The sequence below is a fragment of the Rhinopithecus roxellana genome, chromosome 1 (assembly GCF_007565055.1).
Source record: "Rhinopithecus roxellana isolate Shanxi Qingling chromosome 1, ASM756505v1, whole genome shotgun sequence".
Lineage (NCBI taxonomy): Eukaryota > Metazoa > Chordata > Mammalia > Primates > Cercopithecidae > Rhinopithecus > Rhinopithecus roxellana.
In genome coordinates, this window is record NC_044549.1 from 182083902 (window position 1) to 182104315 (window position 20414).

Consider the following 20414-nt stretch of genomic DNA (forward strand, 5'->3'; position numbering starts at 1 on the left):
AATCATTTTAATTTTGCATTTTTATATACCATTCAGCTTCTCAAAATGATCTATTACCTCAATTACTTTTTTCAAGTGGCTCTCAGGGAGAAGTTAAATAGTAAAATAATCTGAATTTTGCAGTTCCTGGTATTATGCAATTGTGTATTTTAAGGTCTAAGGAAAGTATGCCCAGATAATTCTACAAAGGTCCCAGCTAGATTCTGTTAATATCAGGAAGGATTTAAAGTAGCAGAGGCCGCTTCTGTGTTTAACAGATAAAAAGTTATACTTGAATGTGAAGGAAAAAGTGCCAGTGGGTGGAAAAGGCTGGGAAGGATGAACAGAAGTGAGTGGAATGTTCCCTTGTAGAACACCATGGTGGCTCTTCTCGTCTACATCACTGTAACGCCAGCATGTGCACTTCACATGCCAGTGAGCAGTAGTGACAGCACGCTTTGAGTAAAGCCAGGACAGCTGTGGCTGACACCATTTTCCTTCTTCCCCCAGGAGAGAACCTAGAAGTGTGGCACTGTTCCTCTGTAGTACCAGGCTGCGTGTGACTGAGGCTCAGGGCTGTAATCTGGCCTGGCCTTAAATCCCTCTCCTTGGTCTCAAAAGGATAAGGCATTATTTGTTCACACTGTGCTGCTCCATCAGCAGATAGGGACCGCCCAGGACCTCCAGGTGTTTCCTTCCCAGATCAAGGCATTTAAATAAGTGCAAAGTGGGTGCCTGCTAAGAGCCAGCAGTTTTGGTATAGAGCCAGATCCTCCCTATGCCTACACCTGAAGTATGGATGATTACGTTGTACAATGTATGCTGTGGGACTGTCCACAGTATCAGAGAGCTGAATAAGCTTAGATATGGTGCAATCAAGTGAGCAAGTCCGCTCTGAAGTGAAGCTCTTCGTCAGGACCTCTTGTGTTTCCAGTAGACTCACCTTTCTCCCCTTCCGTCCTTTAAGAGACAGGAGGGAGCTGCCCAAGCTGTCTGGCCAGATGTCTGTGGACAAAGTGTGATTGATGGATGTGGGCAACTGATCCTACTTGTATCCGACTAAGAATATTGAATGATGTTAGAGAAAATCCTAAATGGTGCCTCTGTTCAAATGTAATTATTCTTTTTTTTTTTTCCAGACAGAGTCTCACTCTGTTGCCCAGGCTGGAGTGCAGTGGCGTGATCTCAGCTCACTGCAAGCTCCGCCTCCGGGGTTCATGCCATTCTCCTGCCTCAGCCTCCCACGTAGCTGGATCTACAGGTGCCCACCACCATGCCTGGTTAATTTTTTGTATTTTTAGTAGAGATGGGGTTTCACCGTGTTAGCCAGGATGGTCTTGATCTCCTGACCTTGTGATCTGCCCACCTCAGCCTCCCAAAGTGCTGGGATTACAGGCATGAGCCACCATGCCTGGCCTTCAAATGTAATTATTCTTACCAGCAGATCCCACTTTTGAAGAAGCTAAAATTAGAAATTAAATTTGTTAGGCTAGGCAAATTTAATTTAGTGGGTTTAATCCTCAAACCCACTAAGGCAGGGATGTGAACCAGGAGGGTGTCAGACAGGAGCCTGGGGCACGGCAGTGGACACAGTAGGCCTGGGATCATTCATTCAACAGTTGACCAGTGCCTCCCATGGGCCAGGTACTGTTCAGGGATGGGGAATACAGAGGTGCGTACTATAATCTCTTTAAAAATAATGTGTCCATTTGTATTTACTGCTCTTATCCATACAGCCTTCTTATTAGTACATATGTACAGAGGAACGTCTGAAATAATATTTATCAGGTATTATAGGTAGAAAAATGGAGGTGATCTGTGGCTTTCATTATTGCTTGAGTTTTTAATGTAATAAGCATGTGTTAAATTCTGTTTTTAAAAATCCTCTAAACATTTTTTTTAAAGCCATAGCAGGGGAATCCCATGATTGGTATCCCTAGGTCTGAGGTATGTTCCATTGTACATTGGAGCTTTGGGGAGCAGAAGGAAGAAGGTGTCTGGTGAGTGGGACATTTTAATTTATGGAAGAGAAGGGAAAAATTCCCTGACCTATATTGGTTTCATTGTAACTCTCCATCTGCTAGTGGAATCAAGAACTAAAAACTTACCAGTGGGCAGCAGTCAGTATCGCATGTCTTTCCTTTGCATCTGTGCCCACAGAGGTCCCTAATTCATTTAATGGCTTTCTCATCTTCCTAGTCACCCACACCCACCACCTAGGATGCAGCCTTGATAACATTCCTTTTACTTAGTTCACAATATCCGACTAATCACATCCTATGTATTTTAACTCTCAGACATCTCTCAAATTTGTGCCCTCATTTTCATACCTATTTCTGTCTCTGTATTAGATTCTGAGCATCCTTTGCCTAAATACTGCATCTTTTACCTAAATGCTCTCAGCTGGTCTCTCTCCCTGAAGTTTTTTTTTTTTTTTTCTCTCTCTCAAGTGTTAGTTCTCCATAGATCTGCCAATTATCTATGTCACCTCAAATGACACTTCTTACTGCATTCTGGATAAACTCTAAGATCCTCAACATAGCACACAAAATCCCTTCTGGTCTGATTCCTGCCAATCTTTCTAGCTTCATCTCCTGTCACTCCTACTTAAATGACTGCTGTAATCAATTTTTATAGATTTTATAATTGATGATTTGACATCAATTCATCACCAGGCCAAACTAACAGCCAACATTGTTTACATTTCCCCTGTGGCCTGGCTTTTGAGGGTGTGCCTAAATCATATTACAAAGCTTCCTAACACAACCCTTAACATCCGTGTTTCACTTCTTGCCCAATCAAAAATGTCTCTATCTAGCTACTTGCTGACACATTAGTAATCAAGGCAGAGTCCCAGTTCCTCTCTTTTTTTCTTTTTTGGAGGCAGGGTCTAGCTCTGTTGCCCAGGCTGGAGTGTAGTGGCATGTGATCACAGCTCATGGTAACCTGGAATTCCTGAGCTCAAATGCTCCTGCCTCAGTCTCCCAAGTAGCTGGGACTGCAGGCATATGCCACCATACCTGGTTAATTAATTTTTAATTAAAAAAATGGTTTTTTTTGCAGAGACAGGGTCTCACTAGGTTGCCCAGGCTGGTCTTGAATTCTTGGCCTCAAGCAGTCCTCCTGCCTTGGCCTCCCAAAGTGCTGGGATTAATAGCTGTGAGTCACCAGGTCCAACGCCAGTTCCTCTCTTTTTCCTTGTCCCTGTGCACATTGAGGTTTTGTGTGGCCCTGAGTGTTATCAAGCTAAATAACAAGCAGAGAGGGAGGCTCTAAAAGAAAATAATATTTATTCACGAATAGGCATTGCAATGGGAATACATATGCCATTTCAACTATGTGCACATTCAGGGAGGTGTAAAGGAAGACAAAGATTTTTAAAGAAAAAATGAGTCAGATTCCATAACTGTTTTGAGATAATTATCCTCGGCTACAAGGATCAAACAGCAAGGATGGCATCAGTAGTAGGCTGGACAGGCAGTTGCTGGGTAGCTGTCCTCAGACATATGTTTTGTGTGTAAGGTTGTGATGGCCTTTGTGCAAGGTTGTGGTTTTTGCAGTCTTTTGTGACGGTTTTTGTCATCAGGCATTGGTGCATGAGAACCCTCCCTCCATGGCCTTTCACCAGCTCTATTTTTCTGATTTAAAAAAATAAATAAAGTGACTCCATTTTGATTCTGACAACTTTTTCAGTGGCAATGTGGAACTGTAGTAACTTTTTTTAGTCTTTCAGTGACACTGACATCTTCATGCCTCTACTCAGTCATACAATTAAATTACATCATGTGTGCATTTTAAAACAATGACACTTGTTTAATGACAGAGACTATGAACTGGGACCCTCGAGGTTGGCCACTTTTGGTGTTTTATTTGGGCCACAAGTTTTTGAATGCTTTCAATTACCTACCAAAATTTCCAAAGTGGAAAACTTCCTATAAAAATCTGCCTTTATTGCTTCTCTTGAAAACTGGAAGAACTGGCCACCCAGGTCCCACAACACCTACCTGGCTGAATAGGGTCGGCTCCACTTTCAGCAGAAATAACCTCTGCAGTTTTCAACAGCCCCAGCTCTCCTGGGCGTTGATTTTCCTAGTTGCTTCCTTTAATGCAGACATTTGAGTTTGCAGCCCTAGATTTACACTGTAGGGGCACTGAATTAGTTAGCTTTCCCATGCACATCATTTCTTATACTCATTTTCTTCTGCACAGCACCTCTTTTTCCTTTAATCACTCGCAGATGCTAACTCATTCTTCAGGACTCAGTTCGAATTTCCAGAAGCTTTTCTCTGAACTCATGATGGACTCTGCGTCCCATTATGTACTCCCGCATCGCTCCGTGCATCCATCTGGCACATCCCTTGCCGCATTAAATTCAGATTAAATGTTTGTAGGATGCTTGAGTTCTTCACAAGTCTCACGTCACTTAGCGACGGTTGGGAAATCCTCAGTGGTAGTTTCGGGAGCCATTCATTCATTTTATTGATTTCATCATTCTTTCAACAGCCATAACGTACGTGACGACGACTGACTCGTATCTTAAAAGATGTGTGTGTCCCTCGACCAATAACCTGTCTGTCCCTATCGTTCTGGAGGAGGACCAGGTACCAGAGAACTACAACTCCCATCAGGCACTTGGGGATCGCCGCGGCTGAGGGAGAGACTAAGGCTTAGGAATCACCATTCGCGTGAGGCTCTGCCCCCTGCGCCTGCGCAGAGTGCAGGGCCACGTCGCTTTTGCGGTACCAGAGACCACGCGTCTCATCCATGGCTTCCGCCAACTTGCGCCGGGTGGCAGATGGCGGCGGTGCTGGGGGCACCTTCCAGCCCTACCTAGACTCCTTGCGGCAGGAGCTGCAGCAAACGGATCCAACGCTGTTGTCAGTAGTCGTGGCGGTTCTTGCGGTGCTGCTGACGCTAGGTAAAAGGCGGCCGGTGGTTATGGCGGGTTCGGGGCGGACAGAGGTCCGGGCTGAGAGGGCGCCTTGAGGGCATCAGGAGGGTGAGACCCACCCATTCTACACCCCACCCTCTCGCCTGAAGCAGCGGCAGCAGCGGGGCGTTAAGGGAGATCCCGGGCGACCCCGGAGTTATGTCCTGGTCTTTGGGGCGCGGATTGCTCTTCGTCATCTTCCCTGTTGTGCTTGAGCGCGCTGTTCCCCGCCTTCCGCTGTTCTCACTGCAAGGATTCAGGGTCTTGACACCAACTTTCAGCCTCCGGTGTTTGCGTGCGAGCGCTGGGATACCAAGGTAGGTGAGATAACACTTGAGTCCGCAGTCCGAGTAAGGAGTGCAAAGAAAAGTTGACCGTTGACACTGCCCGGCTCTCAGTGGGCCCCTAACAACAGCAATAGTAACCATTATGATAAAAGTCAGTTTCAGGTGAATGAGGTGTTTCATCACAGACTTCTGTGAATTTCCCCACCCCAGCCATGCACTTAAACTGATTGCCAAGGCGTAATTTGTTGTTTTTCTCTGTCTATTCCACAGTCTTCTGGAAGTTAATCCGGAGCAGAAGGAGCAGTCAGAGAGCTGTTCTTCTTGTTGGCCTTTGTGACTCCGGGAAAACGTTGCTCTTTGTCAGGGTAAATGATTTCATTTACACCCCTGTTAAGCTTAATAGAAAATTGTATAGCATCCCAGTATTCCTGTCATCTCATGGTTTATTTTGTAAAAGAAGCTGATGCTGGTAAATTTGAGAGTTACCAAATTTACTTGACTTACTTGGGAGAACAGAAAGACTCTTAGAAACCCATAATTGAGAAATATTGATCATTTTTCCTCTTTTTTTTTTTGCCCTTGCCTGATGCTGATATTTAGTCTTATCACATTTAAGGGTTTTATTTAATTAGTTTCATTCCAGAACAGCAGAAGGCACAGAAGCCAGTGGTCTACAGTTTATCATTCCTTGGTTAACAAATTCTTATGAGAGTTTATCAAAGACACTTTTTCACAGGATGATCCTTCTTTGACATAGTGGGCTAGTTAGCTTCTTTTTACTAATATTTATTTTTAATACATTTAGTATTTTTAACAGTGTGTTTTAACATGGTGAATAGGAGAGGTTTTCTGCTTTTTAACTTTTCTTTCTGAGAGTATAAATTATTTCTCTTCCATTCAAGAAATAGCTCAAACCTTTTTTTTTTTTTTTTTTTTTGAGACAGGGTCTGGCTCCAATGCCCAGGCTGGAGTACAGTGGCGAGATCTCTGCTCATTGCAGCCTTGACTTCTGGGACTCAGATGATTCTCCCACCTCAGCCTCCAAGTAGCTGGGACTACAGGCGTGCGACACTAAGCCCGTCTAATTTTTTATATTTTTTGTAGAGATGAGATTTTGCCACATTGCCCAGGCTTCAAATCATTTTTGATGGTTAAAAATCTTTACAGAAGATTGGGAAATTTGGCCACTAACTGTCTTTTGAGAATAATGTTGTTTTTATTCCATTAAGGAGTAAAATTTGCAATTAATTAGATTTTTTTTCTACAGGTAAAAAATACTAATATGGTTTTTTTCACCTATTGCAAGCAGCATTCATTTACTTAACCTTACACCTGGGAGACTTAGAATAATATAACTCAATTTCGGTTTGCTATTAAAATGTTGACTATCTCCCATCTTGTTTTTTTTACAGTTGTTAACAGGCCTTTATAGAGACACTCAGACTTCCATTACTGACAGCTCTGCTGTATACAGAGTCAACAATAACAGGGTAAGATGTTTGTGGAGTTTTGGAGTCTCACAGCCTTACTTTACTGTGGTATGTCAGGATGAGTTCATCTGAGGATATAAGTACCATTTGTAACTTATTTTTATGGAGAAACATATTCTTTGTGACAAATTCTGCTCTTGACAATCTGTACAGTAGATTTAATCATGCCCTCCTCTGCATTGTTGTACCTTAATGTACAGTAATGTTATATCACATTTTATTCTTACTTTTTGTTTCTGTGTCTTCTTTCCAACTTTACAGTGAGTTCTTAAGAGTGGGCATTAAACCTTTTATGTTTTGAATAGGTAATACATGCACGTGGTATAAAAATTCAAAAGGTTAGAAAGGATATTTGGTGAAAAGTAATTTTTCCTTTCTGTTCCCCACTACCCAGTCTTCTCCTTAGAAGCAGTAACTTACTTTTTTGTGTGTGTAGCCTTCCAGATGTTCTCTGCATATATAAACATGTCTGTATATCCTTTATTGTTTTTTCTTTTTAAATACTGTTCTGCCCATTATTTTTTTTCATACAGCTGATATGACTTGGGCTTTTCTTATTCTCCTATATTTGTATACGTAGTACCACCTGGTTGGTTTATGAGCTGCATAGTACTCCACTCTGTTGCTATACCACACAATTAAATTCTTACTTAATCAGGACCGTGTTAATAGACATTTAGTTTTGTTATTAGAACCTTTGTTTTTACAAGCAGTGCTGCAATGGATATCTTGCAGAGTATATATGAGTATATTTCAAATATAAGGAATCATGGGTCCTGGCTTGGTGACTCATGCCTGTAATCCCAGCACTTTGGGAGGCCGAAGCAGGCAGATCATTTGAGGTCAGGAGTTCAAGACCAGCCTGGCCAACATGATTAAATCCCGTCTCTACTAAAAATGCAAAAATTAGCCTGGTATGGTGGCGGGCACCTGTAATCCCAGCTACTCGGGAGGCAGAGGCATGAGAATCACTTGAACCCGGGAGGTGAAGGTTGCAGTGAACCAAGATTGTGCCACTGCGCTCCAGCCTGGGCGATAGAGGAGACCAAACGAATTGTAATGCATAATAAGTTTGTTTATTTGCTTGTTTTTGAGAAACAGTCTCACTGTGTTGCCCAGGCTGGAGTGCAGTGGTGTGATCTTAGCTTACTGCAACCTCTGCCTTCGGAGTTGAAGCGATTCTCCTGCCTCAGCCTCCTGAGTAGCTGGGATTATAGGTGCCCACCATCATGCCTGGCTAATTTTTGTATTTTTAGTAGAGATGGGGTTTCACCATGTTGGCCAGGCTGGTCTTGAACTCCTGACCTCAAGTGATCTGCCCACCTTGGCCTCCCAAAGTGCTGGGATTACAGGCGTGAGTCACTGCGCCTAGCCATGTAATAAGTTTTGGTGAGTGAGTGGAGTGAGGGCTGGTTGGAGGGTGTGGGTGGATGGTTAGATGGATGAATTAGAATTGTGATTTGAGACCTTTTCTTCTTCTGTCTTCTTTCCCCTTTCTCAGGCCTCCAGAATTAAAGATTGTAAAGAAAGATAAAGGGACGTATTTGTAAATATCTTAGAGAGAGATATATATATTTTTCAGTGATGACACTCTTTGTGGCCCAGACCTTTTTAAACTCCCAAGGATTCAGATTTTGAAATTCCAGGTTTGGAAGGTCATCTGGTACCTGCACTAGATTTTTAACATAGGATATTCCAGGATATGTTTTAGATCTGTACCTTCTAATATGTAGCCACTGGCCACATGTGACTGTTGAGCATCTAAACTAGGACTAGTCCAAATTGAGGCATGCTGTAAATGTGAAGTACACACCAGATCTTGAAGACTTAGTATGGAAAAAAAGAATGTAAAGTATCATTAATACTTTCTTTTTTTCATTACATGTTAAAAGATAATATTTTGGATATATTAGATTAAATAACTATTAAAATTAATTTTACCAATTTCTTTTTACTTTTTTATTATGGTTACTGGAATATTTAGAATTACATATGTGGCTTCTGTTATTCTATATTTCTATTCTATCTGTATTTCTACTGAATATTTAGAGCATTTTTCCCTTCCTTCTTCACTCTTTCTTCTACCCCCTTACGTTTTCGATCTCATCTCTTTAGACAATAATGTACCTAGTAATGTATCTTCCGAATTGCTTAGGGTATGTGGTGTAGTGCTGCTTTTGAAATGGAGCAATAAGTTCCAACCTGGGGTCTCCAGACTCTTAACAGTACTTTAAAACAAAAGAGGGACTAATAAAAAACATTTATATTTGTCTATAAAGAAATGCACAGGCTATGTGAAAGGTAAGGTCATAATAAACCCAGCTGGAATTGTGTTAAACCTGTACAGATTGTCTGCTTCTGAACTGTGGGTATGGTTGGCTGTGGAAAACGTAGAACAGCTGAGAAATGATTAGTGGGTCTGCCGCATGTACCAGGCCATATCTGAGAGTCTTATTGTTAAGCACAGCCACATTTGCACTGAATATAAGCTCTATTTCCATTCCAGGCCTTGACCTTATATTCAAGAATGGCGGCCTGGAATGGTGAATAGAACTTACTAGGGTGCATCATAGATTTGCTCAATAGGGGCCCCAGAATTGACACAAATACTGACGGAGTTGGAACAAATAAATAATGTGTCTGGAAGATAAATATTTTAAAAATTAGATTAAGCGTGGAAATGATAAAAGTGTACTTTTGTTATAAAGATTGGAGATCCCAGTAGCAGTAATAAGCTCTATGAAAAATTGTAAGTTCTTATATTACATTATTAGTTTATGAGTATTTGTTACTGTTTTCACATTTTTGCTTATACTCATACTGTACTCCTACTTTGCTGTACTCACACTGGTTTATCTCCCAAGCTGACTCAGGTAGATCATGCTTCCCTGACACCCCCAGACAGGCTTCTCCTGTACCCTCAGAACATTTATCAACGTTCCCATTTTATATTTATGTGTAATTTTACTTTACGTTCACCTTTCTCATAAATTTTGCTAGATCAGGAACTGTGTCTTTGGCCACTGTTACATCCCTAGAACGCTGACTAGTGTTTTATGAGTAGAAGATGCTCTGTGAACATTTGTTTGATTAATTGATTAGGTACCAGTTTGGTAGCCAAAATATGATACTAAAGGTTTATACTGTGAACGTGGAACTCTACTGAAACATTAATGTTATTGCTGCCATCCCTAGGGCAATAGTCTGACCTTGATTGACCTCCCTGGCCATGAGAGTTTGAGGCTTCAGTTCTTAGAGCGGTTTAAGTCTTCAGCCAGGTAAGAAGGAAAGAAGTGAAGTGGGCTTGCCTAGGTCTGTATCTGTTTATCAAAGCCACTCATGTGATTTGCCCTGGTGGTGTTTGGGAGGCAGCTTGGTATCCTTTGGTAGGCCTTGAGGTGACCTTGGGGTCAGTCAGTTCTGGCTTGCAAGTCCACCTTCACCTGGATTTTGAGGATTTTATGGGATTAAAATGCTTAAAAAGTGTTTTTTAGTGTTGAGGAAATGTTAACCCTTCTTGTCATTGTTACTAAATGTTTGCATTTATTCTGAAGATGAATTTAATAATGTATATGACTATTAAAATCTGAAAAAAGAGTTTTAAAGCTGGGCTGAATCCTAGAAGTTATTAAATGCCAGCATCATTTATATATATAGTTTTTGGTTTTTTTTTGAAACGGAGTCTCATTCTGTCGCCCTGGCTGAAGTGCAGTGGCGTGATCTTGGCTCACTGCAACTTCCACCTCCTGGGTTCAAGCGATTCTCCTGCCTCAGCCTACTGAGTAGCTGGGATTACAGGCACACGCCACCACACCCTGCTGATTTTTTATATTTTTAGTAGAGATGGGGTTTCACCATGCTGGCCAGGCTGGTCTCGAACTTCACTGGCCTCGGCCTCCCAAAGTGTCGGGATTACAGGCGTGAACCACCGCGCCCAGCCCATATATATTCTCAAATTACCTAAAATTGATGTTTCAAGAAGTACAGAACAGTATTTCCATATTTCTTTTAGTGTGTGCCCTGGTGTTACTGATTCTTAAGTTCTTCCCTAAAAGTCTTATGCTGCAGTTTCAGATGCTTCTTTTTTGGTCTCTAACATTAATAAGAACTGAAGAGGAAAATCAGTATGCCACATTTCGCTGATTTGAAGACACATTTTATTATCTCTGAATTTGGAATATATCTTACAGTTGATGGTGTCATAGTTTAATTGGCAGTATTTTGTCTTAGCGGTCCCTGAAATAATGTCTTTTAATTGACAACATTTTAGTTTTGATGGAAGGAAGTAGTTGATTCTTTGCCTTTTATTGAAGATGTCTAGACTGAAATTTCATTGTTGCATCTTTGCCCACAAGATGGGGGTGATGAACAATTTGTCATAGATAAGAATGTGATTTTTATTCCTTGGACAATTGAGACAAATCTAGAACTGGTAAATTTTGCCATAATTGGGTTTTTATTTCTAATTAATGTTTTTTCTTTTTCTATTGCCAGTTCTAAATATTTTATGATTTGCAGTGTAACTACTCCGTGATTCATGTATTTTGGGTAAATAAAACATGCAAAATATGAAGATAAAACTTAGTTCAAATACATTATAATAATGATACATGCAAGTTGAAAAGACATTTACTATATTGGTATGTGACTTTTTAAAATTCTACTGTCTTGCTTTGCCAAGTTTCCCTAGTGGCTATTTACCCTCTCCTGATTTGAACATATGCTATTGCTGTTCTTATCGTGGTTCCCTCCCCCACTTTTTAAACACTGCTTATTTGATTGTCTGAAACCAATAATAGCAGTTTCCTTTTCCTGAACCTTAAACACTTGAACTTTGATCTTCCTCACATCTTCCTTTTATTTATGCTCCTTTTTAACCCCCAACCATACTTTTTTTTTCTCTTACATTCAGTGATAAGAATTACCAGGATGTTTATGGTCTTTTGCTCCCCATTGCTTCTTGAATTTTACTTCTTCCCTTTAGATTCAGTTTTCTCTCACTGAGTATATCTTTTAGAAGTGTTTCCAGAGAGGGTGATGAGTAGTCAAATGTTTTCAGTCTTTGTTCATTTGTAACTCTATTTGACCCGCATTTCGGAATGGCTGTTTTAGCTGAGTGCAGAGTCCTGGGTGGCAGCCGCATCGCTCCTGACATCATTCATCTGTTGCAGATGAGAATGCTGTTGCCAGTCAGTTAATTGTCATCTCACTGTAGTAAGTCTGCCTGATTTGACCTATCCAGGGATAGATTTTCTTCTGCTTAAGGATGGATTTAGCTTTATCATTCTTGGAATTCGGGTGTGCTGTTCCAGACCAAAGATTCTCCTCAGTTTTGGAAAATTCTCACCATTGTTTCTCCAGGTAGTGCTGTTTCCCCCATTATCATTTCTCACACTCTGGAATTCTTATGAATGTTATTGAACCTTATTATTCTGCCTTTCTTATTTCCTCTCTATCATATCTTACAAATCTTTCTACCTCGCATATTGTAAGATTCCCTCAGATTTGTTTTCTAGTTTATTACATTCTTTTCAGCTGAGCATAATCTCTGCTTAACTTTTCCATTGATTTATTAATATCATTTGCTGTATTTGTCTAAAATACTTACCTTTTCAAACCAGCCTGTTTCTTTTTATATTATTCTATTTTTTATTGTAGTTTGTAGTATTTTCTTAAATAATTTTAAACATTTACTTTATAGATAGATAGCTTTATTATCCTAGTTTTGGGGTGCTGATTATTCTCTTTGGGGTGCCAGTTATTCTCCCTCATGATTATTTTCTTCTGTGCCTTGTAATTTTTGATCCAGAACCTTTCTTCAAGAGTGACACATCGCTGATACTGTGGTTGGTCTTCTTTAATCCTGTAGGATATGAAAGCCTTGCTCCATAAGCAGTTTATAATTCTTTCTGTTGGGGCCATAGGGCTTCAATAAGTCTGGCCCAATTTTTATGTAAACTTTTCCCCTTGGGGGTCTTATACCTGGAGAGTATAAATTCATACCCTATATCTGTGTGAGGCAGTGGACGCCTGGTGTTTCTAAGGGAACTTTTTTTGCAAGCCCCGACCTCCCTGAGACTATTTCAAGTTGTAGGCTTTGTACAGGGCGTTCGGTTCTAGCTCCCTAGCTGCATGTTGGCCATTGCATGTCTCTTATCTCCACCTGGGCATTCAAACCCTTGCCCATAAGGCTTGTATTTTGTTTTTTTTTTTGAGATGGAGTCTCGCTTTGTCGCCCAGGCTGGAGTGTAGTGGCGTGATCTCAGTTCACTGCAACCTTTGCCTTCTGGGTTCAAGCAACTTATCTGCCTCAGCCTCTCAAGTAGCTGGGATTACAGGCTCCCGCCACCATATCTGGCTAATTGTTATATTTTTAGTAGAGATGGGGTTTCATCTTGTTGCCCAGACTCGTATCGAACTCCTGACCTCAAGTGATCTGCCCGTCTCAGCCCCCCAAGTGCTGAGATTACAGGCGTGAGGCGCGACACCCAGCCCCTAAGACCTGTTGTCTACCGTTTCCCTGGGCTGCTGCACTTTAGCTTTGATATTTCTTTTTCTCTGTCACATGAGGAGTCCCACTGTGGCTGCGTTCAGTGACACCCTACCTGGTCACTGTGCTTCTAGTTCAAGCGCCCTCTGAGATTGCTTTGTCTTCCATTTATGCACCAGTATTCTTCATAAGACAGAAAAGCATGAGCTCCACAGGTCATTGTGTCCCTCTTCGCTGTCTGACTTGGTTCTCCTTCATTTCTCCATCTCCCCGTGTACCAGCTTACCTTGACTTCCCCAGGGAATTTGTTTCCTGTATTTGTGCCTTGAACATACTGTAGGCTGAGTATCCCTTATCCATAATGCTTGGAACCAGAAATGTTTTAGATTTTAGATTTTGGATTTTTGGATTGGGGATACTCAACCTGTACTTTCCAGACAGTCTGTGTCCCAATTTTTGGTCTAAGATTCAACTCAACTGTTACATTCTCCTTCAAGTTACCTTTGACCTGGTCTCATTTAAATGATCTTTCTCTTTATTCCTATTACACGTATGCATAATTCTGTCTTGGCATTTTTCATACGGTTCTCTATATGATGATGTGTCTTGGAGGACAGGCATCATTTCTTACTGTCTTTTTTCAGCTTCAGTCATTGATACACAGTAGCACTCAATAGTTCTTGTTAAATGAGGATTTGTGTTGTATGATAACATATGCACAGACCTGCATGTGTGTCTGCTGAGTGTTAATCACCAAGATTGACTTTGAAGAAATTCAGGATAGTTTTTCAAGATAATGATGTCCTGTTACATGTTCACGTGCTAGTTTTTCTTTTTTTCTCCCACCAGGGCTATTGTGTTTGTTGTGGATAGTGCAGCATTCCAGCGAGAGGTGAAAGATGTGGCTGAGTTTTTGTATCAAGTCCTCATTGACAGTATGGGTCTGAAGAACACACCATCATTCTTAATAGCCTGCAATAAGCAAGGTGCCATCATGTTTTCTTGCAATAATAATTGAGTTTTTTGGGGATTGCTGCTACTAAGAATTATTTCCATTATTTACAGTTGTTATTATTGAGGATGAGAGATAATTGCTATAAAGAACTATAAATTGAAGGATTTTTAATCTTAAAATTTATTTCTACTCCTACCTTTTCACCAGTCTTCTACCCAGAAGACCAAGGAATGATAACCAAGAGACTGCTAACTGATTTTTCTTTGATACAGTGTTTTTTCCAATTATAAATTATTTTACCTTACCAAGTTAAGTTCATCAGATTGACAATATGTGATATCAGATGCACAGTTTTGAAGGATAGAGTCTCTGCTTTCAAACAAGTTTAACAAGTTTACTGTGCAGCACATTTTTTTCCTTTTTTTTTTTTTTTTGAGACGGAGTCTCGCTCTGTCACCCAGGTTGGAGTGCAGTGGCACGATCTTGGCTCACTGCAAACTCCGCCTCCCGGGTTCACGCCATTCTCCTGCCTCAGCCTCCCGAGTAGCTGGGACTACAGGCACCCACAACTGCGCCTGGCTAATTTTTTGTATTTTTAGTAGAGATGGGGTTTCACCGTGTTAGCCAGGATGGTCTCGATCTCCTGACCTTGTGATCCGCCTGCCTCGGCCTCCCAAAGTGCTGGGATTACAGGCATGAGCCACCACGCCCAGCCAAACCACAGGTCAGCAGCACATTTTATCAAGAGGAGTTTGCTGAAGTTGTTTCTTTTAACCTGATAACCGTTGAAAACGTTCCAGTAATCCCCAGTAAAACTGGGCTTCAGTTCCGTTACCTGTACAATAAGATAGACTGGCGGATCTCTTCAGGTCTCTTTCAGATCTGAAATTCTGATTCTATGATGAGTCCAAGGCATTTCTCAGAAGTGACCAGTTAATATTGATAATGCCTTATCGGGAATGCAGTTATTAGCATCATTACCTAACCTCTTTATTTCTCTGATTGAGTATAAGGAGGGGAGTTACTGTTTATTTGCCATGGGCTTTGTGCCAAACCAGGGCTTGTTTCTTACCTTTAGTACACTTAATGCTTTAAACATATCGTCTTAGTATCAACTGGAAACATGCTAAGTTTACTTTTAAATGACAGGTAGGGCATTGTCTTTTGGTGTGTGAAGGCACTTCTCACAATCACAGCACTGGTAATTTTCTTTCTGTTAAACTGACTAAACTTATATGTGCATTGAATTGAAAGGTCTGTAAGGTGTGAAGAACTTTAGTGAAAGCTAAAGTCAGTTTTAGGGTCACCAGCATAATATGTTTATAAGCATTATCTTGGGAAAGCCCCTAGTGCAAGTATAAAGCTTACTTTGATAGAGAAGGAACTAGTAAAAAAGGTATTTTTTTTTTTTAAAAAAGAGAAAAGAAACTTGCTGGTTTAAGTAGGAATTTTCCTTCTGTGTAAGAAGTCTTGGGAAAAAACCCATTCTCGTTTAAACTACAACAGTGTCTTTATTTCTTTACAGATATTGCAATGGCAAAATCAGCAAAGTTAATTCAACAGCAGCTGGAGAAAGAACTGTAAGTGTGAAAGAGGCCTGTTGGTTAATTATATATCTTAATACTTAGACTGTAAGCAGCATATGCATGTTTCTTTTGTTTGGTTGTATGTGATTATCACAATTATAGACTGAAGATTAGTGTGATACGTATTTGTTAAATAATTTACAAAATAATGGAATCACAGAAACTTACTAGGATGCTTATATTTTAAAATTTCATGGAAAGATTTTTTTGAAACCATAAACTCAATTTATTTTACCATTGTTACTAAATCATTTATAGTTGAAAGGTTTTAGAAGCTAAAAAATTTTACATGCTAACTTGAGAACGGTGTTATTTCAGTGAGTGGAAGTGTTTGTTCACCACTCAATAATGCATGTAAAGTGGTATTTAAGGACGCATGTAAATAATAAAAAGTAAAAACTGAGAATCAGGAAAAAAGAAATTAAAACATTTAAAAGCCACTGTGGAAATTATTATTGACAGAATAAGAACAGAACACTGAGGAAGCCTGCAAGTCTTTGATACTATATTGTAGCTTCATAGATTATTAAAGTACTTGGCAATATTATATATCCTGCTTTGAGTGTTTCAAAGTTTATAAATTGAGCTTTTGAATTTTTAGGCATCTAGCATGTCTTCTGTGTTATGCCAATTTGTGAGAGCTAGCCAAAAGCTGGCTTAAAAGAAATGATCAACATTTATAGTAAAGCAAGTTATGTTTTCTTATTGCTTTTGTGTAAGGCCTTGAAAAGGATCTGATGAGGAAAAACTGTATAAATTCAACTTTTAGAACCTTGTCTCCTCACTATGATTTACTGACTCCCTTATTCATTTAAGAAGCACCTGTAGTGCATCTAGTAGATGCCAAGCCTGCAGTCGGGAGCAGCTGTAGGAGGAGATGTGTTCCTGTACTCAGGAGCTTAGAGTCTAGTAGAATCTAGTCAGCTTCGGGCATTGGCAAACTCCTGCCTGGGCTTGCAAGCCAAGAGTAAATCGACATTTTTAAAGGGCAGGTAGAAAACAGAGGAAAAATATGTGACAAAATATTTAATTTCTGGCTCTTTGCAGAACAATTCTGCTGGCCCTGCCTATGCCATTTTCAGTGGTTCCTTTCCCTTCTGGAGCTGTGAGTTTATCACCCTGCCCTGTGCTCTTGATGCTCACTCTCTTGGATTGTATCTATTGCTTGCCGTTAGGTTAATAGGGACATTGGAACAATTCGATGGTTGGGTTTTTCTAAAAATTCTCTTGAAATTGTTGGGAATTGTTTTGGGGAAGCCAAAGCTGTCATAATATTATTTGTGAATCAGTCTTTGGTTATTTTTAACAGTACAGTCCAAGTCTTCCCCTGGTTAAAACACGTTTTCCATAGGCTGTTTGCTTTTCACTCTGTAGACTTAGAGAAAAACAATACAGAAGGCAATGCTTTATTAAAAGGCAGTGAAACGAAATGTTGAAAAGTTGTAAAGGTTAACATCAGTTAAAACTAGGAATCTGACTAATTTTAGTTGAATTTCAGATTTATGAGAATTAGGTCCTGTTAGCTTTGAGGCATTTCATAGTCTCTGAATAACAAGGTATACTATATTTACATGGCCTTGTGGCAAAAGCTGAATACATACTTTTTTTCCTTAAAAATTTTTTATTATAAAATATCTTATATATAAAAGTCACATGCATTAAGCTTAAAAAATATTAAAATGAATATCTATGTACTCACCACCATACCTAGAAGGCCCATTTTTCTCCCCAAAAGCTTTTCCGTCAGGAGGTTAGCAATATCCAGTTTTGTATTATTTTTTAAAAATACTTTTATAGTTTGTGTGTGTGTGTGTGTGTGTTCGTTCCTAAACAAGGTATTGCTTAGTTTTGCCTGTGGATTCTTCACTAATTTTGAAGCAACTTTACAGAACAAGAAATGCTTTATTTTGTAAGAAAGAAGATTGGCAGCATGCATTCCTCTGCTTCTGGATAGCAGAAAGGGAAGGGGAGGCCAGCAAATGAGTGTTGCTTATGTACCCTTTATTAGGACCGGCAGGTGGCAGTAAGGGGACTTACATTGGGAAGTTTGGGTGGTTAAAGAGGTTGGGTAATAGTAATTGTGCCCTAGTTAGATATGAGCATCTGGAGTTTGTGGATTTCTCAACTCCATATCCAAATAGACTCAAGATAAAAATACATACCCTATCTACCCACACTTAACTTTCAGAAACTTATGTCTTTGTAACACTTACAGCATGTATTTTAAAAATATATTTTTAAATAGCATCATTCAGGAGATCCTCTTAGGAGGGGTCCCTGGGCTGGAAGAAAGTTGGTGTGACCTGGTCCACTGCTGACCTGCCCTCTAGCCCTGTGACGTCCGACCCCCTCCCCCACTAACCTACCTCACCTCTCTGTCCAAGAGAGGGACTTATAAATGCAAAGGATTATTCAACAATCTTAATAGCATAATTGGCGATTCTATGGTTAAGTTTTAAATGAGTGCTGAAATGTTTAGAAACTAATATGATTTAATTGCTGTATAAAAATATTGCCTCCTGATTTGTTTCCTTTTGCCCCACAGCAACACCTTACGAGTTACCCGTTCTGCTGCCCCTAGCACACTGGACAGTTCCAGCACTGCCCCTGCTCAGCTGGGGAAGAAAGGCAAAGAGTTTGAATTCTCACAGTTGGCCCTCAAAGTGGAGTTCCTGGAGTGCAGTGCCAAGGGTGGAAGAGGGGACGCGGGCTCTGCTGACATCCAGGACTTGGAGAAATGGCTGGCTAAAATTGCCTGAGAGGCAGCTCCAAAGCACAAGACCCGGATGTGTGTGATACACAGTTTTGGAAAACGGGCTGTGGTAGTCTGGAGTTGATAAGGAAGGGATACAAAATGTGGTTAGAAACATTTCCTTGTTGAAACAAAGTACTGTTGAAACCAGCTTGGAATTTTTTTTTTTTAAGTTCATTTCTCCCTTATGGCTGCCTTTCAAACAAGTACCTTTTATTTGATGCCTGTATCTTCCCTTTGTTAAGGTTTAACTTGATGTAGGGTCAAAGTTTTTGTGACAACAAGCAGACTCCACACAGAGAGGATATGATGAGATATGGCCATCACCTGAAAAGTTTTCTCATCTTCTCCTTCTATGCTTTGGGCCCTTTCTCCTGGAAACAAACCTGCCTATGTATGAAGCTAGTTGATTTCCGTTGCCTCTGAAGTTCACAGGCAAAACATTGTCTAGTCCTTTGCAAATTTCTCTGATTTGTGGGCACAGTTAACGAAGTTTCCCCACATGTGAAGACAGGTACAAAATAGCAGAGCCAAGCAGACAGTAGGTCTGTTCTTCATTAGCTCAGTGACTTGTCCACACTCCAGTCTTAGCACTTATGTTTCAAAAGCTTGTCACAAACCCTTGGAGTCATTCCCAGATAACAGGACTGGACGTGATAAATCCCCTAATGCCAAGGGTCTAGTGTGTTCTTAGTGGTTATACTGGGAAGTGTATGGAGATTTAGGTGCTGCTCTGCTTCTCTGGATGGCTGAAGGCTCCTGGGCCATCTTCATGTGCTGCTCGAAGAGCTCCTATTTTGTACTCTTGGCTAGAATGCTGTGGGGCAAATACAAAGTGAAAAAAGTTCTCTGTAAATTTCTGAAGTGCATATTCATTGATGCCAAAAAAAAAAGTTGCCTTTTGAAGTGATGTTCTTTGCTGTCTTCTTAAACGTGAGACTTTTAAAAATGATTAGTAGATTTTGTGGTAAAGAAAACAGGCTGTCTGGCTCAAAGCAATTAAATAGAATGGAATGGTGAGTACAGATGAGTGCACATGTCAGGATTCTGGCCTAACTCCTTGTTTCCTGAGCCTAAAGATTGCAACATACAGAAGAACACACTCTCCTATTCCTACCTCACACACTCAGGGACAAGCCCAGCTAAAGCTTACAAGGAGAGCAGGGTGGCTCTGTCCAGGTGAGAAGCCAGTTGTGGAACAGTGTGTTAAGAGCCATGGTAGGAGAGGCCCGCAGTTCTCTGGAGCATTCAGCAGGGGCACCCCACTTGGCCTTGAGGATCGGGGGAGTCAAAGGATAAAGCATGGGGCTGATGCCATCTGAGGGAGTGTGATCGTCCATGTACAGCCTCTGCCTGCTGTCTCACATGTCCCTTCTGGTGGGTCACTTGGGCTCTGGGAGTACACGTCACCTCAGACCATCTGGCAGAAATAAATACTCCAGGCTCCCACCCCAAAGCATGTGTCAGCCTTGCTGCTGGAGCACGAAGACAATGTAAATGAAACACGAAATGGAGAAGTCGTGAGACCCTGACCGAGTCCTTATTTGAAAGCTGCTGCTAGTGTTCTTAGTGTCTTTTGGACTCTATTTCTTGCCCTTTTCCTTATTAGGCAAGTAGTAACTTAGGAAGTAGCTAAGAGCAATGAATGACATGCTTACCTAATCACAGGAGGAGCTCATGGGAATAAAAGTCAGTGGCTTGATGCTTCTGTTAAGAGACATGTGTCCCTCTCAGCCTCTTCTTTTTTCTGGTTAATATTTTACTTCATTGGAGGAAGCAGCACACCAGAAAAAGTGAATGAAGAAGGGGTACAAGTTTGAGTTTGATTCAAGACCTAAAGAAGGTCTTCCAGAAAAGGAAAATTCTATCTAGAACCACTAGTGGTCTCAAATGTTAGTGGGCGTCAGAATTACCTGCAATGCTTGTTAAACTGATTTGAGGACCT

General features: G+C 40.6%; 1 protein-coding gene across 1 annotated transcript; it reads left to right on the forward strand.

Moving 5' to 3' along the window:
* The first annotated feature begins 4378 nt into the window (after positions 1-4378).
* SRPRB (SRP receptor subunit beta) lies at positions 4379-20182 on the forward strand. Its single transcript, XM_010387975.2, has 7 exons — positions 4379-4897; positions 5467-5561; positions 6609-6686; positions 9882-9964; positions 14026-14162; positions 15657-15711; positions 18263-20182. Exons 1-7 carry the CDS (start codon positions 4744-4746, stop codon positions 18474-18476), a joined length of 816 nt encoding a protein of 271 aa, XP_010386277.1. The 5' UTR covers positions 4379-4743; the 3' UTR covers positions 18477-20182.
* Positions 20183-20414: the final 232 nt, after the last annotated feature.

Coding starts and splice junctions, on each gene's coding strand:
- SRPRB (XM_010387975.2), top strand. CDS start 4,744: ATGGCTTCCGCCAACTTGCGCCGGGTGGCAGATGGCGGCGGTGCTGGG. Junction 14,163..15,656: donor AATAGCCTGCAATAAGCAAG/GTGCCATCATGT, acceptor ATTTCTTTACAG/ATATTGCAATGGCAAAATCA. Junction 15,712..18,262: donor CAGCAGCTGGAGAAAGAACT/GTAAGTGTGAAA, acceptor TTTGCCCCACAG/CAACACCTTACGAGTTACCC.